Source organism: Chlamydotis macqueenii, chromosome 13, assembly GCF_036417535.1.
Source record: "Chlamydotis macqueenii isolate bChlMac1 chromosome 13, bChlMac1.mat, whole genome shotgun sequence".
Classification (NCBI taxonomy): Eukaryota; Metazoa; Chordata; class Aves; order Otidiformes; family Otididae; genus Chlamydotis; species Chlamydotis macqueenii.
The window spans coordinates 10,496,906-10,521,192 of NC_141568.1; the positions used below are offsets into that span (position 1 = coordinate 10,496,906).

At 36.3% G+C, this 24,287-nt stretch overlaps 1 protein-coding gene across 5 annotated transcripts in view; it reads left to right on the forward strand.

Moving 5' to 3' along the window:
• The window catches only part of LOC147599094 (transcription initiation factor TFIID subunit 4-like), a 150,399-nt gene that overhangs the window by 40,389 nt on the left and 85,723 nt on the right, over positions 1-24,287 (forward strand). For 3 of the 5 annotated variants that reach the window (XM_086757942.1, XM_086757943.1, XM_086757944.1), the window contains 2 exons: positions 5,563-5,732; positions 23,910-24,040. In XM_086757942.1, the coding sequence (XP_086614068.1) occupies positions 5,563-5,732; positions 23,910-24,040 (301 nt within the window). Of the gene's footprint in view, positions 1-5,562; positions 5,733-11,587; positions 11,688-12,327; positions 12,461-17,595; positions 18,040-23,909; positions 24,041-24,287 lie in introns of those variants that run through there. The other 2 variants (XR_015259992.1, XM_086757945.1) reach the window with 2 other exon arrangements.

Consider the following 24,287-nt stretch of genomic DNA (forward strand, 5'->3'; position numbering starts at 1 on the left):
ATCCTCTGAATGCTGACTAGTTTTCCTCAACATTCCCAGCGTGTGTGAAGAATGTGTTTTTAGCCAGAAGGCAAACTGGCATCTAAAGCAAAGCAAGAATTTTGAAAAATAGTTGTGTTATGTATAAATTTATTTTGCCCTTAGTGTTTTATTATTGCATATTTGTTTCATTATTTTATATTCTACTTTCTTTAAAATAACTTACTTGGGCTCTCCACTCTTGTGAGCAAAGCGTTGGTCACTAAGAATGGAAATGTGAACTTTGTTATTTTCAGTTTCTTCTACTCTGGACTGTGGGAGATGCAGGAAGGTGTTACATAAAAGACATAGCAACTAGGAGTTTTGCAAATTACAGCTTAGTCTTTAATGTCAGCATTTATTAGTGAAATTTAAGACTGCTTACGTGAGTTCACTGGATATTACAGCAGCTGTTCTATGATGCAGAGTTTCCAAACCAAGACTTCTGCAATGTAAAGTTGTTGTATTTGTGAAATTTTATAAATCACCTTTTTAGTATTAAAGTTTATTGTTGCTGAATTTTTCAGAGAGAACTACAGAGAACTCCATTTAGTTGACTTTTCAACTATGTTAATACCTAAGGATGGAAATCTGAATTCCATTTTTTGTAATTTTTTGTTTGTTTTAGAGTAGAGATCCGGACTTAGAGGTTTCTGTAGTCAGGAGAGATGAAGCAGAAGGCCCACTGAAGTCTGCTAGGGGCCTGCATATTTGGCTACAACTGCTGCATATGTCATCATGTAGTTTGGTAACCTCAGAGCTCCCACTAACATAATATACCACTGATGACAGTGAAAGTAGCTGACTCTCAAAGTAATTATTACCTATGATTCAGATTGCTGCCAATATAAAGAACTAGTGGAAACATTTGTTCCCACTGATACTGAGGCAGAATGATTTCAATTGGAAGGGACTTTGGGAGGTCAATTAGTCCAACTTCTGACTCAGAGCAGATTTGGTTAAACTTATCTGGTTTTACATCTCTCCAAGGATGGAGATCCATGTTTGTAGTCTTGTGTTATCCTACCACTTCCTAACTGTATTAAGTAAGGCTCAGTGGCATTGCATGTAAGTGAGGCAAGAAGTGGACAGAACCATTCTCTTTGTGTGTGTGATGATATGTTTGCCATAGTGTACCAGCGAGCCAGATGCTTTTCCTTTTCACAGCAACCTTTTCTGAAGCAGTATTTCAAAGTTATATATAAGTTCTTGGAGCCTGTCAGTATCAGGTTTTATACAGCCAATGTGATGAGATTTTTTTTCAGAATCACTTTTAAGAAGTGACAGACATCATTTGACGCTTATCTTAGTATTCCTATTTTATGCAGCAGACTGGCAACATTTTGAAGTAGAATCCACCTGGGAATAAAAAAAAAAATATTTTCAGACCTCTTTTGCCTAGCCAAAAGAATCTATTGCCTGTTACTTTATTTTTGTTTATAAAATAAAACTTGAATAATATAGTTCTGGCAAAATGCATGATGTTACATCTAATAATGTGCAAAGCAGCCTGTCCTTTGAGGAGAGATAGAAAGCTGATGCAGGAGTTAAATGGATAACTTCAAAGCTTTCATCTCAAAATGGTGTATGACATAAAACCTTAAGCTTTAACTTTCTTTGGTTTTCAAAATAAATATTTCAAGCTATAAAGTGATCATTAATTTTTTCCGTATTTTTCAAAATAAAGAAAAATACTGACCACAAATACGGTATGTTGTGTCATCCCTTTTGCTTATCTGTGAGAAGGTCCAACATAGACCAAGAATGTATTTTACAGCAAAGCAATATTATGGAGAAATTTCAAATTAAAGCTTGAAAGTCAGAATAAGTATTATAATAAATTTGTTTGAAAGAATTTATGCCATTGTAAAATGTAATATAGTAGTGGCTGTTACTGTAATTTCAAGTCACCATCTATATCCAATGTATTGTTGTTGATCTCTGATCTTGTGATCCATGGAATTTGTAGACTTGCTTGGAGTCTTACATACGTGCAGGGACTTTGTCCTAACAACATGAAATTTCACTTAGAGAGGGGAAACAATAGTATAATGTTGTCTCAGTTGGTATCCTTATAGCTTATTTGGGAGCAGCTCGCCATTGCACATTTGGACATCATTGGCTCAAATCTTACAAAGTGCCTGAGAAAGAAAAACATTAAGATTTGTTCATAAAGAAAAGGCTACCAGATTTGTATAATGGCTTGTCTTAATTTAAACAAAATCTTTGAAGTTATGAACAACTGTGCAAATACTTTGGTTTTTTCTTTCGTATTTTCAAGTAGGTGTGGATTTGTTGGGTTGTTGTTTTTTTTTTTTGTAATTGCATGAGTGTTTTTAATGAAGGGGAGAGGGAGAGGTGTTACAAGAGGTTGAATATAGGAGGAAGAATTGAACTCTTAGACTACTTTTAAGAAGTAGCGTGCATTTGGAAAGAGGTTGAGAACTCATGCTGTCTTCTTAAAAATAGCATGCATATTGGAATGTTAGATTTATCACAGAAGACTCAATTCAGTAAAAACCAGTTATAGTTAGTGAAACGGTATAATTAGTGTGAGCACAGTAATATATGCCAAGAAACATGAAATTGTTAAATACTGTGCTGGGATGAAAAGGGAAAGATAGACAGTAATCATCAATCTAGACGACCACTGGATGGCATCTTTGTTCCATGGAGTGACTTCTGAAAACTCACTCATCTGGACTTAAAAGTTGACTTTTGTAGGACATTGTTTGGCAAGAGCGTCCGCCCTCTTTATATATAAATGTGTATGTGTTTCAGTGTCCAAACTCAAGCTCTTTTTCGTGATAAAGTCCCTCAATAAAAAAGGATATATTGATATAATTTTTTCCCATTAGACTAAAAAAAAATGTAGTCCCAACTATGATTAAAACATTTCATATCTATCTTCCACATGACATTAAAAAAAAAGCACTCACACATAGTGGATTGCCAGTGTAAGATGTAAGATGGAAGGAAATTATTCTGTCTAGGAGTTACATTGACAGTCTTTATAAGTGCTGTTGCATTGATTTTGATTATTTCATTGGAATCCTTGTTTGTGCCCAAATTAATTGTCTATTTTTAGTTCAGACAATATTTTTTATTTATAATGTGGTCACAGTTCTGTACTCTAAATAAAAATTAGAATACCTAAAATGCTAAGCAGAAGGAAGATAAAAGATTGATTGTACTTTCTTCAGCTATTCAGTAACAGTAGAGATAAGTATAAACTTCTCTTAAAAATTATGTTCTTGAACTCGAGTGCTATCTTGGTTTTTGTATGGATGATTGCTTGAAGGCGATGAAAGTACCTCAGTCCTGGCAACCTGATCTGAAGTGCAGGATTGAGACTGTATTACTCACTGCTAGCCAGATTGTGACTGTGCGATAAACACTTGCTAAAGCAAGTGAGATTAAGGGGGCTGTATATAGAGAAAGCACGTGAATACTCTGCTAAATTAATGTTTTATTAAGATCCTTTGAATCCTTGTGCTCGGGTCCCCTCAGCAGGCAGCGGTACCCAGGCACTCCCGGACCCCACAGAGCAGCAGTGCTGCCTTCGTGCCCGCAGAGGTGTGAGGGTCCACTGGGAACTGGATTTATTTTTTTTTTTTTTTAACTGCACAAACTGGTTAATGTTTTGTAGTTTAGTTGGTTTTCCAGTAGCTTCCACTATCTTACATAGTTTTGAGTTTGTGTTATGATAATTGTCTTTATATGAATTGGGTTTTGCCATGGTTTAAAAGGCCTGCTGGATTTGGGCCTTGTGAGCCCTGGGCAGATTACCTTGGGTGATGCTCTTTCTGTTTCAAGTGTGGAGGTTCTTAACCCCCAGAGAGCTTAGGTTTTCCCCTTTTTCGGTTTTAGTTGCTGTTTTTCATTTGTAATTAGAATCTTTTGAACTTGTCACTGAATATTTAAGTCACTGTTAGTTGTTACGTGGACAAGTACATTTATCAACCGTGGTATTTGGGGGGCAGTTTCACAACTGATTGGACAAGGCCAAAGAGCAGTTCGGTCATCTATGCACTGAATGCATAGGAGTCTAGTTTCTTCATGGCAGCTCTTGTGACCTTCCAATGAGTATCACACACATATCATGTGATATGTAAAAATGCAAATCTTTAGACTCGGCATGAAAACTGTCAAGGCAGGAGATCAATTTTGTGACACTGTCCTCAGGAATTTCATTCTAAAAGAAGAAATCAAATGCTTAGCACTCATGGAAAATAATAAAAGATAATTTTTCTGACAATCATTGTAAAATTTTCCGTTTTCAATCTCTGAGTGTTCAGCACATTTCTCCAGGTTTATACAAACAAAAATCTTTTCTTAAATTCTTCCTGCAAAAGAAAACAAAACCATTGTCTAACAAACCGTAGAAGTCTTCCACCAAAACTGGCTGCTCTAGTGCAGATGTTAAGGAGAGTATGGGAGGACAGGGAGGACCTGGATTATAGATTTCTAAATTTCTCTCCTTTTGTTCTCAGACCTTACTTCTGTAGCTTTTGATTTTTACTATGTGTTAAACTTGTTACATGTGACAGAAAGTATTCTAGGGTGCATAGGATGACATCTATTTAATATTTTTTTAAAACATATTTTAAATTAAGCTTTTATTTGTTTGCTTTTGCAGTAGTAGGAGTCTGGACTTGGATGTATGTGGATCTTTTCCATATATGTATATATTCTCAAAGGTCGTATAATCTCTCCTAAGAATATGCTGAAATAGTGTTCACGTCAGTAACAGCTCTTAAACAGAATGTGCTAAAAACAGATGATCATATCCACAGTTATGAGTCATACCTCAAAGAGGTAGGAGGTAGAAAAAAGCTTGGGAGATGGAGGTGTGGAAACTCAAATTTGTTAGTCAGTACTTCCTCAAGCTGTTAGGAAGGGTATTGCAGTGGCCTGGGAAGTGCTGCTGTCATCTTCTCAAATGCAACTCATTCTTCTAAAACTAGTTGATGTATTCAGCTGATTTTTGTATGTTGCCAGAGAAAACACCAGCGCATATTCAAACCTCACTTGGAACCCAAACTTACCTATGAACTCATCATGGTGAAAGAATCTTTCCTGCTATTGCTGAAAATGCTTTGTTACCTATTTTGATAGGAACTCGTGAAACAGTGCAGGATTCCAAATTCATGGTTTTGCTTTTAATATCTGTGGAGTTTTAATTTATTTTATTATTTTACTCATATTTTTCAACATAAAGAGAATAGCTAAGTGGTGATCTGTCTTTAGTGGTGATGATTGCCTTTAGTTTCCTGACCGTCCTTGTTTCATTGGTATCACTGACTCAGGTGAAGAAAAAACACCTGTCACTCTTTCTGTTACAGACAAATTGTCCTGCTTCTTAAGTTTTTCTAATGTGATCAGATAAATATTTTAGTTATTTCTGAATCTAGAATATATTCTGTCAAAATGGAGACCCTAGTGGTTGTGCCTCAGGTTGGCCCAGCCACTGGGCATGTTAATATACAAAATGAATATATCACATGCAGAATTGTTTTTTTTTCTTCTTTTTCTTCGTGATAGAGATGATGATGACATCAATGATGTTGCCTCTATGGCTGGCGTTAATCTTAATGAAGAAAGTGCCCGGATTATGGCTACCAACTCTGACTTGGTTGGAACCCAGATACAGTCCTGTAAAGATGAACCTTTTCTTGCTGCTATACCTCTACATAAACGCATACTTGAAATGGGTGAGAAACATATCCTTTCCTTTTGATAGTGTTTCCTTTGGAGTTAGGCAGTTCTGAGCAACAGAATATGCTTAGCACTTAAGATTGTTTTGTAAGCATTTTATTACATGATCTTGAATTACTGAATTTCCAAGTTTTTTTTTTTTTTGTGATAAAAGTAACTTAGTTATCTCAAATTGGGAAAAAATAATATACTGGTACTTGTATACCAGCATGAAGTATGAGATGCTTTCCCCATGTTTTTTATATCTAAGGATCTCAAAGCTATTTGCAAACATTAATTATTTCTCACAGTCCTCCTTCATGTTTTAGACATGAGAAGACTGGAACAGAGAGGTAAAGTAAGTAGTACAGGTCACAGAGGACACCTGTGAATACGATTTAACAGAATGTTGAAGTTATCTGTCAAGATTTTCTTTCCCTATACAAGCCAGTTATTCAGTTCTTAACACCTGCATGTATTTAAGTTCACAGTGATGTTCCTATAGCATTTTTTCAGAAGGGTGTATTTCTTTTTGTGGCAGAAAGGTGTTTTTATTTATTCTGCCATTTGAAAATGGAAGTTAAAAACTTTAGTAGAAAAAATAACTGTTCAAAATTAATGATCTTTTAAGGTCAGTAAGTATGCTCAGAATGTATTTCATGTGACATACTTCATTAATATACTATGTCTGTCCTAGGATCTAAATGTATATTTTTCAACATAATTTTGGTAATATTTTCAGAGCCATCAGTGTCTTAAGTTACAAGGCTCTAATTGTTCAGGGGCATAAATCATATATTTCTATTAGAACTATGCTTGTGTCACTAGTTAAATTTGTAAAATTTTTAGGGATTTATTTATTACAATTTTAAAGATAAGACAAAAATCTTGTTACAAATCAGTGCAGTTAGGTTTTTAAGTCATGCGATTACTTCTGAAATATTATTTGTATTTATGTTCATTGAATTAATGAAAGCCTTTTTATATTGCAGTTGCAGGCAAAGTTCTTCATTGACTTATTGTCAAGCTTCACTCTTGTATTTTAATTAGTACCCTTTTAAGTTCTCATTCAAGGAAATGAATTATTTTGCATGCTATAGTTATCATGTTGTGATGATGGCATTATGTGATGCAGTCTGGGAAAACAAATGTGCAACATTTTGTGAGGTGGCTTACCACCACCTGAGATAGGAAGCCAGCAAGGTTTTAATGAAATGTTGTGAAGGATGCTCACGTAATAGTTTATACAAGTGTAAGAAAACAAAAAGGAAACAGACATAAAACTCTTAAAAAGAATGGGAAATCAGTAATGAATTTGCTGTATAAGCCTTGATGAACTGTCTGGGTGTGACAATTGCTGCACAACATGGAGCTGTAATTACAAGTGTAGAACTTACAGGAATCTGTACATACTTCAAGAGCCACAGAGCCCATCACACTGTTCATCACTGCCTTTTGGGGTTTGCTCCTCTGAGGAACACAAATCCCTATGGCTGTTTTTGAAGCTTTATTGGCTTTGATAATTGAAATGAAACTTTCAAAGCTTTTAAAAACAGCTGCAGGGATTTACTTCTCAAAAGCAGTGAATCTGAAAGAGCGACCACTCCTAGCGGTCTCCTGCAGCCACTTTTAGAGCTTTATTTTGGCTTTACATGAAGCCTTTTATAGTTTTGAAAGTGGCTGTGGGGTTCACTAGTGGCTACTATCTGGGATCTATGGTTCTTGAGGATAGAATTCCTTCAGCTGATTTTGAAGTTTTAGAAGCTTGGTTTTCACTGTGTGTGGCCAGATTTGTTGATTGCATAGGACCACACACAAATTTAGTAGTTTGTGCTACTGGGCACTTAAAATAATGACATTGTAAGTTCACGACAAAACTCAATCTTACCATATGTTGCTGTGCCTAGACACATCACGACTAAGCAAAGGAGGCTGTGACCTTCTCAAGCACGTTGGGGAAAAAAAAGTATGTTATGTGAGTCCTCATTCTTCTGTTTTCATTAAAAGCCTGTTGACAAATGAGATAAAATACATTGTTTCTTCTTACTTTTTACCTTAAACAGACCTTATTTTGTACCTTTAAATCTACTTATATTTAATGATCACTTTAGTTTTAGGGCACATTTTTAATGTTTTAGTAAGAGAGATTTGTGGTATGTACAGTATTAGGAAACTGTTCTTCTCTCCTTTCTCAGAAACTAGATCTTTCAAGTTTTCTGTAATATTAATCTCCTTCTCTCTTTTCTGAGTAAGAGCTCTGTCGAGCAACTCAGTAGTGTTCCCCAAAGGCTGTTTCAGAGATTGTGCTTCCGTTCACCAGAGTCAGAATATAAACTGCTAAAGTGAGAGCAGATGCTATTCAGTCTTTGGCAGTAACCACCAGCCAAATGCCTCAAAGTCATAGTGAAAGAGGTTTCTTAATATATGTTCTTATCTCTACAGTAACTTGGCAGTTTTATCATCCAAAGTTTATTTTAAATCTAAATGACTAATATTATTATTGATCCTTTTAAATGGAAGAAGTAACTGAAAGGTAATTAATGCAGAGATATTCATCCACTTCCCACGTGCTTCCTTATCCAATTTTGTATCTAGTCATCTTTGGCTGGTAATCATTGCCATTTGTTCATGTAGGAAGACAGGGCTGTGACTGTTTCAAATTCTTCTTTGATGCAAAATCAAGAGTGGGTATTTCTTAGCAGATAGTGTATTTCTTTTGCTATGCCATTCAGGATCATAAAACTTTAAACCCTGATCTTTCTACATGACACCACAGCACAATGAAGCATATGCAAAGAGGTGTAAGGCTTTTGTTTCTCTTTCTGGGAAGTTGAGAGGCAGAGGTTGATGTTCTTCATGCACGTGCATGCTGATGTGCATACAGACTCTTAAAACTTTCTAGGTCTTTAGCTTTAGTAAAATGGGTAGTATTTCTTTAAAGGGCAAGATAAGCAAATTAGATTGTCATAAATAAATAATGCTGAAAAATCCTAGCTTTTTTCCTGTGATTTTATGGGAAAGAAACAAGAAAAATTAACCTTAATAATTTGTAATTGTTTCACTTTAATCCATTCATATGTTGTTTCTTGGTGGGTAAGAATACTGCATCAGTTAGGGTTTAGAAGCTAGTTTTTGACATTCTGTGTTCCCACTGTTTACCAAAAGGGGCAACACTTTAATGAATAAAACAATATGACTTCGCAGGTTGTTTTAAGTGTGACAGTTTTTTCTCTGGTTTGTAACCATTTTTTTTGAAAATAGGAACTCCTTGGCTCAGGAATTACTTCATTACAGTACTGTTTCTGAGAGCAGATAAGAATTAGGCTGCCCTGTATTTTCTATTTAATAGTAGTGAAAGGTAGCGGGCCATAGTGAAGGATGGGCTAAAAGGTGACCCTTCTTACATTGCCTGATAACCAAATCCATGGAAAAAGGGAACAGATGTGTCGTGTACTTTCCTGAGACACCTTTTGACTGAGAGTTTTGGTGGTCTCTAGAACTTCCACTAACGTTTCCAAAAACTTGGCCTTGTATTTTGTGGTCAACAGAGCATCTTATCATCACAAGCTTAGAACATGCAGCAACCTGTTAATTCCCACAGCTTTGGTTTTAAATCTGACTGATTTCTTCTACAAAGAGATGATGCCATTTTGCTTTTACTTGGCTGTCTCTAAAATGTTAAAACTTGTGGAGAATCTTAACCATAAATTAACTGTCTTAATGCAATAATAATGAAACATAAGTTTGGCGTACTGTATTATTTGTCTTAGATTATTTCTTTCTCTCTTTGTCTGAACTGTCAGTGTTCTTCACCTGATTTTTCTACTTCAATTTTTATTGTTACAGAGCACTGGCTGAATAGAATAATTACAAATGTGACATTCTAGAAAATAAGGGACTGGTTTGGACGTAGTGGATACTTTTTAACTGTCCATCTTGTATTTTCAGATTATTTTTACTTAAATATGTATGATTAAAATGTATTGCAGAATCATCAATGATATTTTTATTTCACATTTATTCTGAATCATTTTTACCGCTGCGTTAGGAAATAAGGTTTTCTATAGCATGATTTTATTAAATAACTGTATTTCTGTCTGTTAGCTAGCATTGTTATAAATTTTATTTGGAAAAAGTCTATTACATTGACAATATAGCATACACCCGCAGCACTTGCTATCACAAAATTAGAACTGGATACTCTTGCTTCATCCAAATAGATTTTTAGGCTAGAACACACATAGTGGTGCAGGCCAATTGTTAAGAAGCTTGAAAATGTGCTGATGAATCCAAATTCTCCTAGTCCAGCTAGTCTAGTAGTTAAAAGGCCTACAGTCCTACCTAAATCACTTCAGAGAAGCTTGACTTGATAGAATCAAGCCATTGTCTCTGTCAATGTGACAATTGCAGGGTTAGGCTCAAAATAATTTATATTTACCTTTTTTGTTATTTTACATTTAGTATATTTTAAAATCCTGTCTGATGAAATATTGATCATTGTTCTGCCTTGATTCTGTCTTTGTTCAGTCACTCTTGAATTGCATGTCTGCTAAAAAAATGTGTGTTAAAACATAAGGAAATAGCTTATCTGTGTTTTCTGTATTCTAGAGTGTATTGAATCTACTATGGCATCACAGTGACAGCCTAGTTGTATGCATACGTATATTTTAAAAATAAATAGTTTGAATACTCTAGAGGGCATTTTATATTGCTACACCATCTAAAAACTGATTGAGATATCCTTCTTGGAACCAGGCCAGTAGATTTCAGAGCCTCTATTTAAAGCATTTGTTACTAGTTTAATAATAGAGTAATTCTCTCATCCCCGTTTCATCTGTCTGTTTGTCAACAGTTGTAGTCATGTTTGAATTGAGATGAAACTGTACTATTGATGATGGCTCTTTCATATACAGAGCAGTTCCGACATAAAAGTGTACTTATTTCTCTTATTTTAGAGGATTTTTATAGCTGCTTAGATTACAGTTGTTGTGGGTTCTGAAATTCTGAGCTATTCTGTGAACATAACTTTTTGTTTTCACTGCACTTTTTGTTGTTATGACTTTGTCTTTTTGTTGTTGACTTAACTTTTTATCCATGAGTTGATTTGTATTCAAACTAAAATATTCCTTTTAATATCAGTTTTTCCACCAGCATCTTTCTGTGAGCATGACCTCCTTAAATACCTACGGACATAACTTTTGATTGTGTTTGGAGAGAGTTCTAACATGTACCTGTTCTTAAGCATAGCGTTTTGAAGTCATGCATTGTCCTAATGATATGCTTAGTTCACTTGAGCTGTGCCTAGAGTGGTGGTTGCTTTTTTTTAAGGAAAAAAAGAAGTCGTATTAGGTATTGTATAATCCTAATTGTAAGTTATTGTGCGTGCCAAATATGTTGACTTTGTCTAGTGCCTATAAACCTCAGTATGTCACATGCAGAGATGTGGCAGGTGTAGAGATGTATCTCCATTCTGACATCCGGAATAGTTCTGTAATTTAGTGCAGAGTTAGGGTTTTTTTTTTCATTAGTATAAAACAAGCAATTTGCTAGAAATTTTATTTCAATTAGAATGTGTGCACTGCTCCCTATCTTCTTACCGATGTCGATAATTGTGGTATTTTAGTTTTTTATGGTGAGATTGGAGTTTATTGCACATGTTCAATAGAGAATCTGGTTTTATATTACAACTCAATCAATTGCTAATGTTACAATATTATAAGACAATTATATGTTGTTTACATTCATTATTTCCTTTTCAAAAAAGGTGGGAGTACATTCCCATCTTAGTATCAGCAGCAGTGTTGCCAAATAAACATAACCAGTAAGTATTTCAGCAGAGTCTTAAACCATATTGTTGTTCTTTCTTTAATAGGTCCATGATTAGACTTCCTGTTTTACAAGATGTCCCAACATGTGTTGGAATGGTAACTTCAGTACCACCTGAGAGCTTGGAGTCTGCCTTTCTGTGAAAGGTAGGGCAGCTTCTGTTCAATATTTTTTGTGTGTTTCTGAGGTTTTCTTTTTATTAATCTTATTGGTTCTGCAACATGACAGAATCTGAATTGTGCTGTTAGCAGCATCACCTCTAAGTGCCAGAACTGATGTTATTTCATCAAGCAGTAATTTCTCAAAATAAATGTTGATATGTTCAAGCTATGATTATTTATTAAGAAAATGAAGCTGTTTCTTCAGTCATCATTTTTGAAGGTTTTACTCCAATTGAACATGCTATTTGCTCCCAGAAATATTTGGAGAATTCAAGTTTTGTTTTCACCATAATACCTTGCTTCTGTTTTATGAATGTAGTGGAAGAGCCTTCTTTAAAAGGTCTTGCTATTTCTGGAAGGCAGTTCTGGCCTTCAGGGCCTACCAAAATACGTTACCCAGCCCCAGTATAAGTTTGTATTTGGGAACTGAATGGCTTAAATTTTTTTATCTCTGCAAAGGAGAGTAAAATTAAGATCATCATTCTGTGGAGATGCATTCTCTACCAGATTCATTTATAAAGTGATTTCTGATAGTAAATATTGAATGTAAAATAAGAACAATAAAAAGAAAACCTTAGAGAACCATTCAATATTGCAATAAAGCTGACTTACATTATCCCTGTAGGCAAACTCCATGCTCTAGAGGTGGTACTAATGTCCCCAGCTCTCAACACATGTTGGAACATCTTTGTGGAGGAGGAAGTCATTGATCAGTGAGCAGCATCTTCAAGGATCATTTAAGGGGGAAAAAGTAAAAGGTAATATTTTCTAAAATATGTTGAAATGATTGTTCATTATGTTTATTTGGCAATCCTGCTGCTCATACTAAGGTTGTAATGTTTTAATTTCTTAAAATTATTGAAAAACCTCATAAACTTCACTTTAGTCTTTCCTTCTGCCATGAGTTTGAGTTGCATTTGTTAGCCTCCTTCATCTTACTGAGTCTACTGCATACCAAGTCCAGATTCTGCTATAACTCTTTGGCAATTTGACACTTTTTTCCCAATGCTTATAATATGGAGAGTGTTAGTCTGTGGTTTAATCAGTTTCGCAGTGTCTAGTATTAAATAAAATAAGTCACAGCCAAATTTTGCTAAGTGTTGAACTGGTATGAAGACATTCTACTGGTAATGAAAGGGTATTTATTTTCAAGGAAGTAGCTGCAACAGTGGATGTTGTGCCGGATGAGGTACCACCATCTATTCTTGCACAGTAATGTAGAAGTGCAACTTCAATATCAACTATCATAAACTACAGCTGTTTTGACAAAATCAAATGACAGTGTCTGATCTGGATAAACTTTGTAGTGGCGGATGATCCAGTGATGCATGGATTTGGTATTAATGAATGTGGCACAATGGCTTAGTGTTGACAGCTTTTCCTCTAATACTGGACATACACAGATGAAGGTGTTGACATTTTGAAATTCTGGTTATGGTCTTCAGTCTACCCTTTTGGTATCCTTTGTAATTTCCTGTTTTCTTTATGCATATGCTTTCTGGCTGACGTGGCCAGAAAGGACTATGTTACAGGACGCTGGCATCTGTGCCTCCACGTGTGTTTGTCATCTCAGATTCTTACAACAGTTCTCACTCTCTGTCTCACCTGACATACTGTCATAATCATGTACTTCTTATATTTAAGCCTGAGGTCCTGTAATGGTTTAGTATCTTTTGATCTTGGGCTTAGCCCAAGAAACACATTCTTTTAGCCTGCATGAAAACAGGGAGGGGATAAATCCCCTGCTAACAACTTCACTGGTGTTTTCTTAAGAACTCTTATTGGTGTCATTGCCATATTAGTTCTTTCTCATCTGATCCCTCTAACAATATCTTTTGATTTGACTCTGTAGTGAATAACCAAATGCGAAAGTTCATTAAGACGTGCTGTTATTCACAAATATAGCGAACGTGTTTTCCAATTCTCTACGGTCTCTCTGTGTTTATTCTTAAATGTTCCTGAATGTCTTTGGACATACTTATTATGTTGTATTGTATTTGTGTTTTGAGAAAACTAAGAGGAAAAAAAAATCATATATCTATATATTCTCATTTGATTTATTGAGACCTGCAGCTGTTTCACTTCTCAGCATCTCCTCTGTTACTTTTTCCTCACACTGTTTAGTCACTGCTGTACAGTTTGCTGGGATTATAGGGTAGGATCTGGATGTAGTTGACAAAATTCTTTGACCTTTAGTGCCTCCCTTTTGATAACTTCAGCATCCTCCCTTCTTTTAGGATATACACATTAAATTGCACAAAAATAATCTTAAAAAGGAATTATTAAAAGAGAAGGAATTAAACATCAAAATTAAGGATAACGTGTTTCCGTAGCACATTGAGATTTTTATTTCTTCTGAAATAAATTAGGTAATATACAGCTTAGTTAGAGAAAAAAAACAGGGAAGAGATTAATAGTAGTAGCTTCTGTTCCTTCAGAGTTTACATTCTTTCTGTCCTCTCTGATCAAGCTGTAAGGCTTCCTTGCAGTCTGTATACCAAGTATTCTCTTCTCTTAGATACACTGCTTATATGTTCATGCTTCCATGACTTGTGGCAACTCCTTCCATTTTCCAAGCCTCCACATAACTGTGCATAATGTTCTTTGGTGTTTAGCTTGGTTCTGTTAGACACAAACTACTAAGGATAATAAAAAGACTTCTTAGGAATGATTAATAGCTAGATTTCAGCTGTTTAGTTATTTAGCTTAGAGACACAATTTTGGAAACTAGATTGTCTGGTTAGATATGTTTTAGGTCAGAACTCTTCTCAAATTAGTTCTTTCTTTTTGCCAAAAAGTATGAATTATGTGTGGGTTCCCAGACTTACCTACTGTCGTAGTTGAGTTTTATAAATTCTAGTTGAGAATTCATAAGGAAGTTAAGACTTTTTTTGGTCATTCTTAATGACTTTCATCAAAAAACACTAATTGTATACGTAGCATTAAGTAGGATTCTTGAGAAATTGTTTTCTACTTGATGAATTTTTTTTCCTGCCCCATATGCCACCAACTTGCATAAGAGCTTTGAATCAGCACAGAAAATAGGATCAGACATTTTGGCCTGAGTTACACATAGATTTTGCATGGGTACAGCTATTCTTCTGACTCTGTTAAAATAATTATACTAATATGACCCCCTAGAATGGAGCCGTTTTTCTGGTTTTCCCTTTAAAAGAATTAGGGATATCAAATGAAATTAGAAGGTAAAAGTTCAAAAAAGCAAAAAAGGCTATTTCTTTTGCCAGATGAGTAGTTAAGTTGTGGAACTTTGTTTTAGGATGTTGCAGGTTCAAAAAATTACTTGAAAAATTAATGGGGGGGAAAAAAAAAAATCCATCCTGACCTAATATATAGAAAGAGAAGATCCTCTAAGATGCTGTAACTTCACATGGTCATAGGCTGTATATTGTTGCATTGTTATCACTGTGTACTTTTTTTTTTTTAATAGTCTTCAAGCAGCATCTCCCACTACTGCTGTTAGAAAAAGGATACTGGACTGTATTACCCAGTATAGCTTTTCTTAACTTTTTATGCAGTTATATAAATACATAACTATTTATTATAGTATAGTTTCTACAGAATAAGTTAAATCCACTATAGTATCTGAAACAAGAATTGTGAGTGGTTTTGTACCAGTGCATTCACACTACAGAGCTTATGAGTCTTAGTTGAATCTTACTTTGCTAAAATAATTTGATTGGCATTTACTTTGGAGGGAGTAGGAGAAGACAGTATTAAAATTTGTGTGACGTTTATTCAGAATTTTTATTTATTTAGGTTACACGCAGTAGTATGGCTGGTTATCCTTTTTTGTGCTCTGTCTTGCATTGAAAATGGCTATATATTTTGAGGATTTAATCTGTAAGTTTGAGATTTATTAATTTATTCTTTAAAAGTAACTGATGTTTCACCAGCTTCTCATTTTCACAAAATGCTTCCTGGGGAATCATCTCAAGGTGGGTTGTTCTGAAGAAGTATAGAACAAATACTACACCCAGCAAGTCTTGAGTTCTCAAGAAGACTGTCCACTTCTATCCAGAAACTGACTCATGAGATAGTTTTTATCCTATGAGAGAAGGAATGTTCTTTTACAAACAAGCTTACTAGAAGGAATTAATATAGGGTCTTCCGTTAATGTAGATAGTCTTCCATTATTTTGTAAATAACAATTACATGCTGATAAAAAGTCATTCTAACAAAGTCAGTTTATTACATATGAAGGTGAACTGGAAGTACAGTGTTGAACAGTATCAGATACTCGTTTACAAAATCGTTTCCCATTCCAGCTTATGACTGGTTTGGAGCTGTGGAATATATCTTGGCCATCTGCCCCCCACAGAAGGGTACTGGTTTGTGCCTGCTAGAGGGAATCGTTTACCAAATCTCAAAGCACTTGGCAGTGATTCTCTCTAGTTTGGCAGGAACACTCCCTAGCCTGTGGCTTCTCTAAACGCACTCCAGGTTATAGGTTCCTCAGAGGCGCCTGCTCAAACGACTTCATTTGGATTGGCTGTTTTTGTGAAGGTAGCAATTGAAAATTTTTTGTTTCTCTCTCCATCCTGTCTTCCAGCACCAGACAGGCTTAACAGTACAGCAAGTCAACATTTATTAAATTATTTATGCATTTAGTTAGTAAGGTTTAAAGTGAAGCTTTTATTTAAAGAACTGAAAACAGAAAGTTACAGCTATAATTATTGTACTGTTTCTTTTGCCTGGGGTCAGTAGGTTGTCTTATACTTCTAGGAATCTCTAATCATAATCATCAGAGCTAGTGACTTGTTGTTTGCACTGTCACTCTGTTTAACAAGCTTTTCCTTCAGTTTTTAATACTTAAAGTCTGCCTGGGGCTCTGGTAAGCCCCCTCAACACAACCCCAGGGTATCTTGTACCCAAAGAACCTCCTCAATTTTTTCCTCTGTGTTCCATCCCCCATTCTCTAGCTTAATATTTAAGATTGGGTTTTCCCTTTGATAGCAATGTGAATGTGGTATTGACGGATTACTTCATAGGTTGAGGACGTTGCTATATGGGAGGTGTACTCCATTCTGAAGTCCCACCTGATTAGGTTGGGACAAGCAAGTTCAGTAACTGCCATTTATGGCTTCTCAGGATGCTGAGGACCGTTAGTGCATTAGAGTTGTGTCCCCTTTTTGTTTAGTCAGCCTGATAGCTAAATGCTGTTGCTAAGTTTACAGCTATTAATATAATACTATTAGACAAAACACCTATTGCTTTCTGTTGATTTCATGATCTGCTTTGTGTAGAGATGACACATGAGGTGTCTTAGGACATACAAACATTGCTTGTCTAGTTTTAGAACGTGAAGTGTTCTCCCCTTTCCCCCCAGTTTTTTCGGCTGTTCGTCTCCAGAAGTCCCTGTATAGCGCAAGTCATTAACAGTGACTACTTAGCAGATCATGTTGTATTTAATCACATGTAATTTTAGAGATTAAGGTGTTTTAAATGTTTCACTGCTGACATCTACAGCAGAACTGTAAAATCATCAGTTTCCTTTCTGCTATTGAATTGGAGGAATGTTATTTATTCAAGAATTGCCTAGTTTGGAAAGCTGCAGAAATTCAAGTGGTAGGTTTTCCAATACCATGCTTTTCCTGATGGGAAAGATTGCAGAGGGAATGAGGCATGTAAAACTGTGGTGGTTCTGTTGGGATAAAAGAGGCAGGGAGCTTGAACCTAAAATTGTAGATGCAATCCAAGGCACAGCTTAGTACTTACTGTGCTGTGATGATGAGGTAGGTAGGTACATATGACCACAAGCATCTTTGCATTAATCTAGATCTGATGCTGTTGAATTAGGTTAAATAAAAGTTTAAACAAATAATATTCCAGATTCAAGGGGCATAGACTTCTGTGGTTTGTTTCTGTCTTGTAGTTATGCAAGCCAGCTGTAACAGCAGAAGAGGCCTGGACTTAGGAAGCCTGTTTCCAGTTGCATCTTGGGCATGCACAGAATTTCAAGTTTAAGAAGTTGCTCCTTGTTTTAAGACAATAGCAGAGTGTGCTTTCTACAGTTATGGCTGACCTGTGGTTAGAGTAAACAGACACTAATCATGCATTCTCCCGATATTTCTGTTGAAGGACAAGACAAATTCAAGCCCTAAATTCATGCTATTTAAATGCTTAAAAAACAGTTCTTCAAGGTTTCTCTCTTTTAAATGTAAACGTAAAGAGATTTTGTACAGGCACTCAATAATTTATTACATCAATAATCAGAGTCAGACCCAATGTTTTACAAATAATTTTTTTTTAATCTTTGATTTCTATCCTGTCAGTCCTCTTAAAGTATAAATTATTAAAGTAACTTTTTGATTCTTTGAAAGCCTATCTGCAAAGATAGTATTTTTCTTCTGTTTCTCAAATAGGGCAATACTCTTCTTATGATTTGTTTCAGTTTGTTTGATCAATAAAATATAATTAAACTTTTAAAGTGCAGCAAAACCAGTATCTTTCAGATAGATAAGCAGATGATAGCACTCTTCAGAATCTTCACTTCTTGGAACCTGAAAGTTTTCAATGACAAGGTTTAGGTGCTTTTATGTTTGTAGAAAACAATCTTATGCTAGTGACACATATGCCAATATCAGAATAATATTGCTGAACTTTTTTTTTCCCTCGAGGTTTTTGGAACTTAGTTCTAACTTTATAGAAACTCTGTTGCAGTATCTCAAACTTTAAAACAGAATGTAGTTTATTTGTAATAAAAATATTCCAACATCTATACTTTCTTTGCATGCTCTCTCTTATACTATAGATTTTTATTAAATGCTGATTGAACCATGGTTTGCTATTAAAACTTCCAAACCTATAATTAACAATTAATATGTAGGCAAGCTTTATTGTCTTGTTCTGTAAGTGCTTGGCAGATTAGAAATTTGCTTGCTTTGGGAGTATTAATTTGTGTTCCCTCATATTTTTCATATAGGATTGTGTGGCTCAGCTGACTGCTTTAGTAGCAGTTGGTGCCTCTGAGGATGTCTTGAACCTGAGTTCCACAAGGAACTGAAGTGTTCACGCAATCAGTCATCAATTCTTGATGGTCTTGTGCAGTTCTAGTATAGTGGAGATCTGGCAAGAATGCTTGAATGAAGAATGTGAACTTAGTTATGTCTTCAAAAATATAAAAACTCAAATTCAAGAGGAAAGATTGGTTAAAATTATACCTTGGAGCATTGCTTTGCTCCAGCTCCGTTTTTGTTGTTATCCTTGATGATGTTTTTATCGTAGCTTTAGGAAAAGTTCAGAATTACATTGCTGAGGCAATTTTAAAGACTTGAAGAGTATACTTCTTGTTAAAAACATCTAAATTTAACAAATGTATTATTTAAAAGCAAGCAACTTTTTTCAAATTATAGATTTCTTGATGTTTTGCTTTTAAGTGTGTGGCTCTTTGCTGCTTTAAATGCAGAATTTTGGTGACAAAACTACAAGTTTAGATGGCCATTTTATCAAACTTAAAGCACATTAAGAAAATCACCTAAAAGTCAGAAATAAGTTCAACTTCTTTTAACAGAAGACATATTGTAGCAGTCCATTGGCAGAAATAAGTTAACTTTTTTGTTTAATCTTAATTTTCTCATTGACTTTGTGTTTCTGTAGGTATGGAACTGTATATATTATGGCTTATTATTGCAATGATCAGACGTCACAATTAAAAACAGAATCCAGAATCCTAGGACGTAAATGAAAATACCTGTAGATGAAGCCACTGTCCTGTGACTTGGTTAGAAAGATAAATGATATATTGAGGATATTCATTTTGCGATACAATTAAGTATATATAGTATTATAATGTATATTGTGTATATACACATTTGGTAAAACTGTAGGTTACATTTCTTTTCCCACATCATCAACCTAGGGAATCTTGCAGAGGGAAGAGAAGCCTTTCTGATTAAAACTGGGAAAAGTAATTATGCAAAGTAGAATAATATCTCAGGAATGTCCTATTTGGAGATCAGCATTATTCTCCTTTCATGACAGACAGAATTCCAGTATGCTAACTTGTAAATGAGAGTGAATGAAACTCAGGAGGAGATGTAGCAGGGAAGAAAAAAAAATACGAAAACTTTAATACAGAAACATCTGAAAATTAAGTTTCTAGCCCTTTGCGTAGATGCAATTTCTACTTGTCATTTTCTCTGAGTAGCAGAAAGCAAAAAAAGACTATCTCTGAACAATGGCATCAGAACTTCTGTTAGGTCAGCACATCAATGAAGTTGTATGCATGACTGTTTATGAAAGCATAACTAGGCCAGCCTTTCCAAAGGTAGATGAGAGTGGTGTTTCAGGAGCACATTGGTAGTTTTCCCATCGTTCCCTCAAAATGAAGAATTCTTCCCTATATCCAGTCAGAACCTCTGCTTTTTCAGTTTATTAATTCATTGCTTGTTCTTCATTTCACAGAATCATAGAATCTAGAATGGTTTGGATTGGAAGGGACCATAAAGATCATCTAGCTCCAACCCCACCTGCCCTGGGCAGGGACACCTTCCAATAGACCAGGTCACTGAAAGCCCTGTCCAGCCTGGTCTTGAACACCTCCAGGAATGGGGCATCCACAGCTTCTCTGGGCAACCTGTGCCAGTGTTTCACCACCCTCATAGTTAAGAATTTCTTCCTTATATCTAACCTAAATCTACCCTCTTCCCGTTTAAAGCCATTACCCCTTGTTCTGCAACAACATGCGCTTGTAAAAAGTCCCTCTCCAGCTTTCTTGTAGAGCCCCTTGACATACTGAAAGGCTGCTCTCCCCAGAGCCTTCTCTTCGCCAGGCTGAACAACAGGCAGAACCTTTTTAGCAGGGCCTGTTGTGATGCCCCATCCCTGGAAACATTCAAGGCCAGGTTGGACGGGGCTCTGAGCAACCTGATCTGGTTGAAGATGTCCTTGCTTCTCGCAGGGAGGTTGGACTAGATGACCTTTAAAGGTCAACCCCTTTCAACCCATCTTCTCAATAACCTCTCCCCTAAGCCTTCTCTTCTCCAGGAAAAGGAACCCTCGGGTCCTCTTCGTACAGGTCATATGCTCCAACCCCATATCCATCTTGGTGACTTTTCCCTGGACTCTATTTTTTCTGAGTCTTTCTTGTACAGGTAACACAAAACTGAGTGCAGTATTCTACATGTGGGCTGAGTGCTAAGTGAAAAGGAGTAATTGCTTCACTTGATGTTTTGGTTACTGTTGAGGCACCATTTTGCTGTTGATACAACGCACTATGCTGTTAAGTCTTCATTGTTGCCAGGACGCACTGCTGAATCCTGGTTAGCCTACTGCCCACCAGACTGTCACCCTGGCAGGCAGTTCCCAGCCTGTATCGTTGCAGAGTTAGTCCATCCCAGGTGCAGTACTTTGCATTTATCCTTCTTGAATTTCACGACGTTCATGTTGGCCCACTTCTCGGGTCTTTCTGACTGGCAGCCCTTCCCTTTGCACCGCTCAGCGTGGTGCCATCTGAAAACTTCATGAGGGTGCATTGTGTCTCTCCCAGGTCACTGAGAAAGATATCAAAAAGGGTCAGTCCCAGGACAGACTCCTGAGGATCTCCTATTAGATTGGCCGCTGGGTAGTTTTCTGGACTTGAGAATATTGTGTTGAGGGATTTCAGGATTAGGAAATTACTGGGATATCGCAGGGGTTGATGAAGAGGATGTAGGACGAAATCTTTAGGAAGCAGGTATCTCAGCGAATGATCCTTTGATCATGGATGAATTACTGCAGAGTTGAGTAGGTGAAATAAGCCATATAATGGCTGAATTTACTTAGAACAAGTGTCTTTAAAATTCGGAAAGCATTTATTGTGAAAATCCCAAGATGGTGATAGTCCTTTATTATGAAGGGATTGTGTGCGTTCAGGGAAGTTGGGTAGCTGTAGTTACACTGCTGAAATTCAAAGAATTATTATTTTAACAATTACTCATTCATCCCCTTACCTAGAATAGTTGGCAGAATTTTCCATCTCAAACCTCTTTTCTGGATACTAGTTAATTAAATTTCCCCTTCTTACTTGCATTTTATCTTTCCGACTAGGGTATTTTTGATTGATAGCTTTGCTTACACATGTTTGCATAATAAAATGGTGCATGCTCAAATGGGTCTTGATATTGCAAGTCAGACTTGCAGAAATAGCTCCTGCGATCTGAATAGTCCTCCTGACTTCAAGGAGTTCATTTGCATGAGTAACGGGTGCAGCATTGGGATCTTAATGCGTGTGTCTGCTTTCCATTATATGTTCAGCTTTCAGCAGCTTTAGTGGAGTTCAGTCTCTATTACAAAGAACAAATTGGACACCAAGAAAGATTTTTTTTGTTGTTGTTGTTTTGGGTTTTTTTTGGTTTTTTTTTTTTTTGTGATAAAGCAAAAACCAGCTTAAAAGCGTATATACCTAACTGCTAAAATCCTTAAGGTAACGCGTACAGTATGGAGTCAGTGATGGCTTAACTTAGTTTAAGAGAGAACTACTTCAAAGAATCATTTAAAAAATTAATATCAGAAGTATATGACACAGAGAATTCAGCTCTGGGAAGTGTGGGAATGATGTACTGTATTGATGTAATAAAATATACATTTAAATAGACACAGCAGATCAAAAAAAAAATAAAAAAAAAAAATGAAGCGCAGACGGGGCGAGGCAGAGCTGGAGGAAGCGCGGTGCGTTCCACGGGGCCGGGCACGGCCGCCGCTCCAGCAGCCGCGTCTCCGCGCCGGGTCCCGGGCGGCGCTGGCTCCGGGCCGCGCTGCTCCCGCGCTGCTCCCGCGCTCCCCGACGGGCGGGCGAGGCCGCCGCAGTGCCCCCTGCCGGCGGTGGCGGAGGGCCGAGGCCGGCCCGCCCGCGCCCGTGATTGAGCGGCCCCAGCCCGGCCCTGACAGAAGCCCAGGGTGATGCTGAACGCTGCCAGTTCGCCTCAGATCACATCGTTAAAATAACAGAAGTATACATCCATGTAAGACCACTGCTCACTTCTTCGTCTTCATTTTTTAGACGTGTGATGGTTTCTTGCTCTTGAATTTGGCCAGGAAGGGATAGGAATGCCTCGCAAAACAAACACTCGTTCTTAAGCCTCTCAGGTTTGTATTTGCTCGGGGACCTCTCCTGCAAACAAAGATTTACTTTTGTAATTAGCCGTTCAGGAAACCCTTCCCAAAATATTCTCAAAGAAATCTCCTGTAGTGCTTTGCGTACCCGTTAACGTGTCACAAGCATACATGTTCACAAACGTTTTAAAAAGACTTGTGTTCGTTAAATGGAAAACCGATTCGGTGTAATCAGAGTATTTACTCTTTTATGGTGGGTCACATCCAGTAATCCATGTGAAACGCAACTGCTGATTTTTTAAGATATAAAATTCTATATGTGTGCATATCCAGAAAACTGTCCTGCTGGGACTACTCGTATATATGTCTTTGTAGGACTGTAGCTTAGATTAGTACGTATATTGATGTATCTACAAATATATATCCAACACTTAGTAATTATTTTGATAAACTTAGGGATTCTTAACTGTTACCCGTATTCTTGCTTCTGTAGCTTAGGTATTTTTTTAATATATCAGTACACTGGACTGTAGAGTGTTTGCTATTTGTATAAACTCAGCGCAAATTATCAAATGTCCAAATAACTACAGATATGTCTTTTTAGCCGTGTTTGGGGGACAAGTGATGTTTTTAAATAACTGTTGTTAATATGGCTTTATTTCCTCATATTCAATTAATAGGGTTTTTTTCTAAATAATTTTTATTATCAGTACTATGCTAATAGTGTATGCTGAAGTATGCAACAATATGCTTTGGGCTGCAGCCTCGTCTCATTGACACTGGAATTAATGTACACTAATGCTTCTGAAGATAAAGGAATTACTTTCTCTTGTGTAGAACAACTGAGAACTGAAATTGTGTCATACTCTGTTATGCTTTATTTTTATATACTGGGATAAACTTCAGTAAAGTTCTTAAATGCTTTCCAAGTGGTAAAAAAAATTGCTCTGATTTCCCTTTCAAACTTTAAAGTGTAGTCACACATCTTTTCAAGGGGTCATGAATGTATCGCCAAAGCTACATAAATAGACTGTCATGGATTTTTCTGTTCAGGAAAATTAAGTTATGACTTTCTGTTCTTTAGAATTGTTTGATTGTTGGGGTTTTTTTGGTGGAGGGTAAGCTAATTCTGTTTTGTTTTATTTTTTGCTTTAGCTAAAAAACTAGGAATTACTGATGTGCCAGCTGAGGTGGTTACTTTTATTTCTCATGCCACACAAAACAGATTAAGAACAGTGATAGAAAAAGTAACAGTGATAACCCAGCACCGAATGGAATCGTACAAAGTAAGTGTTCAAAGAAAGATACTGTATGTTACAGAATGATGCAGTGTGACGCCCTTTTTTCTTCGCACGTGGTAGGAGCTTTGTGTTCATTATGTGTGCAAAGCATGTTTTAATTGCAGATTTGTCTCCCTCAGCAAATAGAAAATGGTGGGATGATGGCACTGCTTGACAGATCTGTCTTCCTCTTCTGTGATAGAACTTGGGTGTAGAATTATGTAGAATTACATTTTCATCCTTCTGTGCTAAA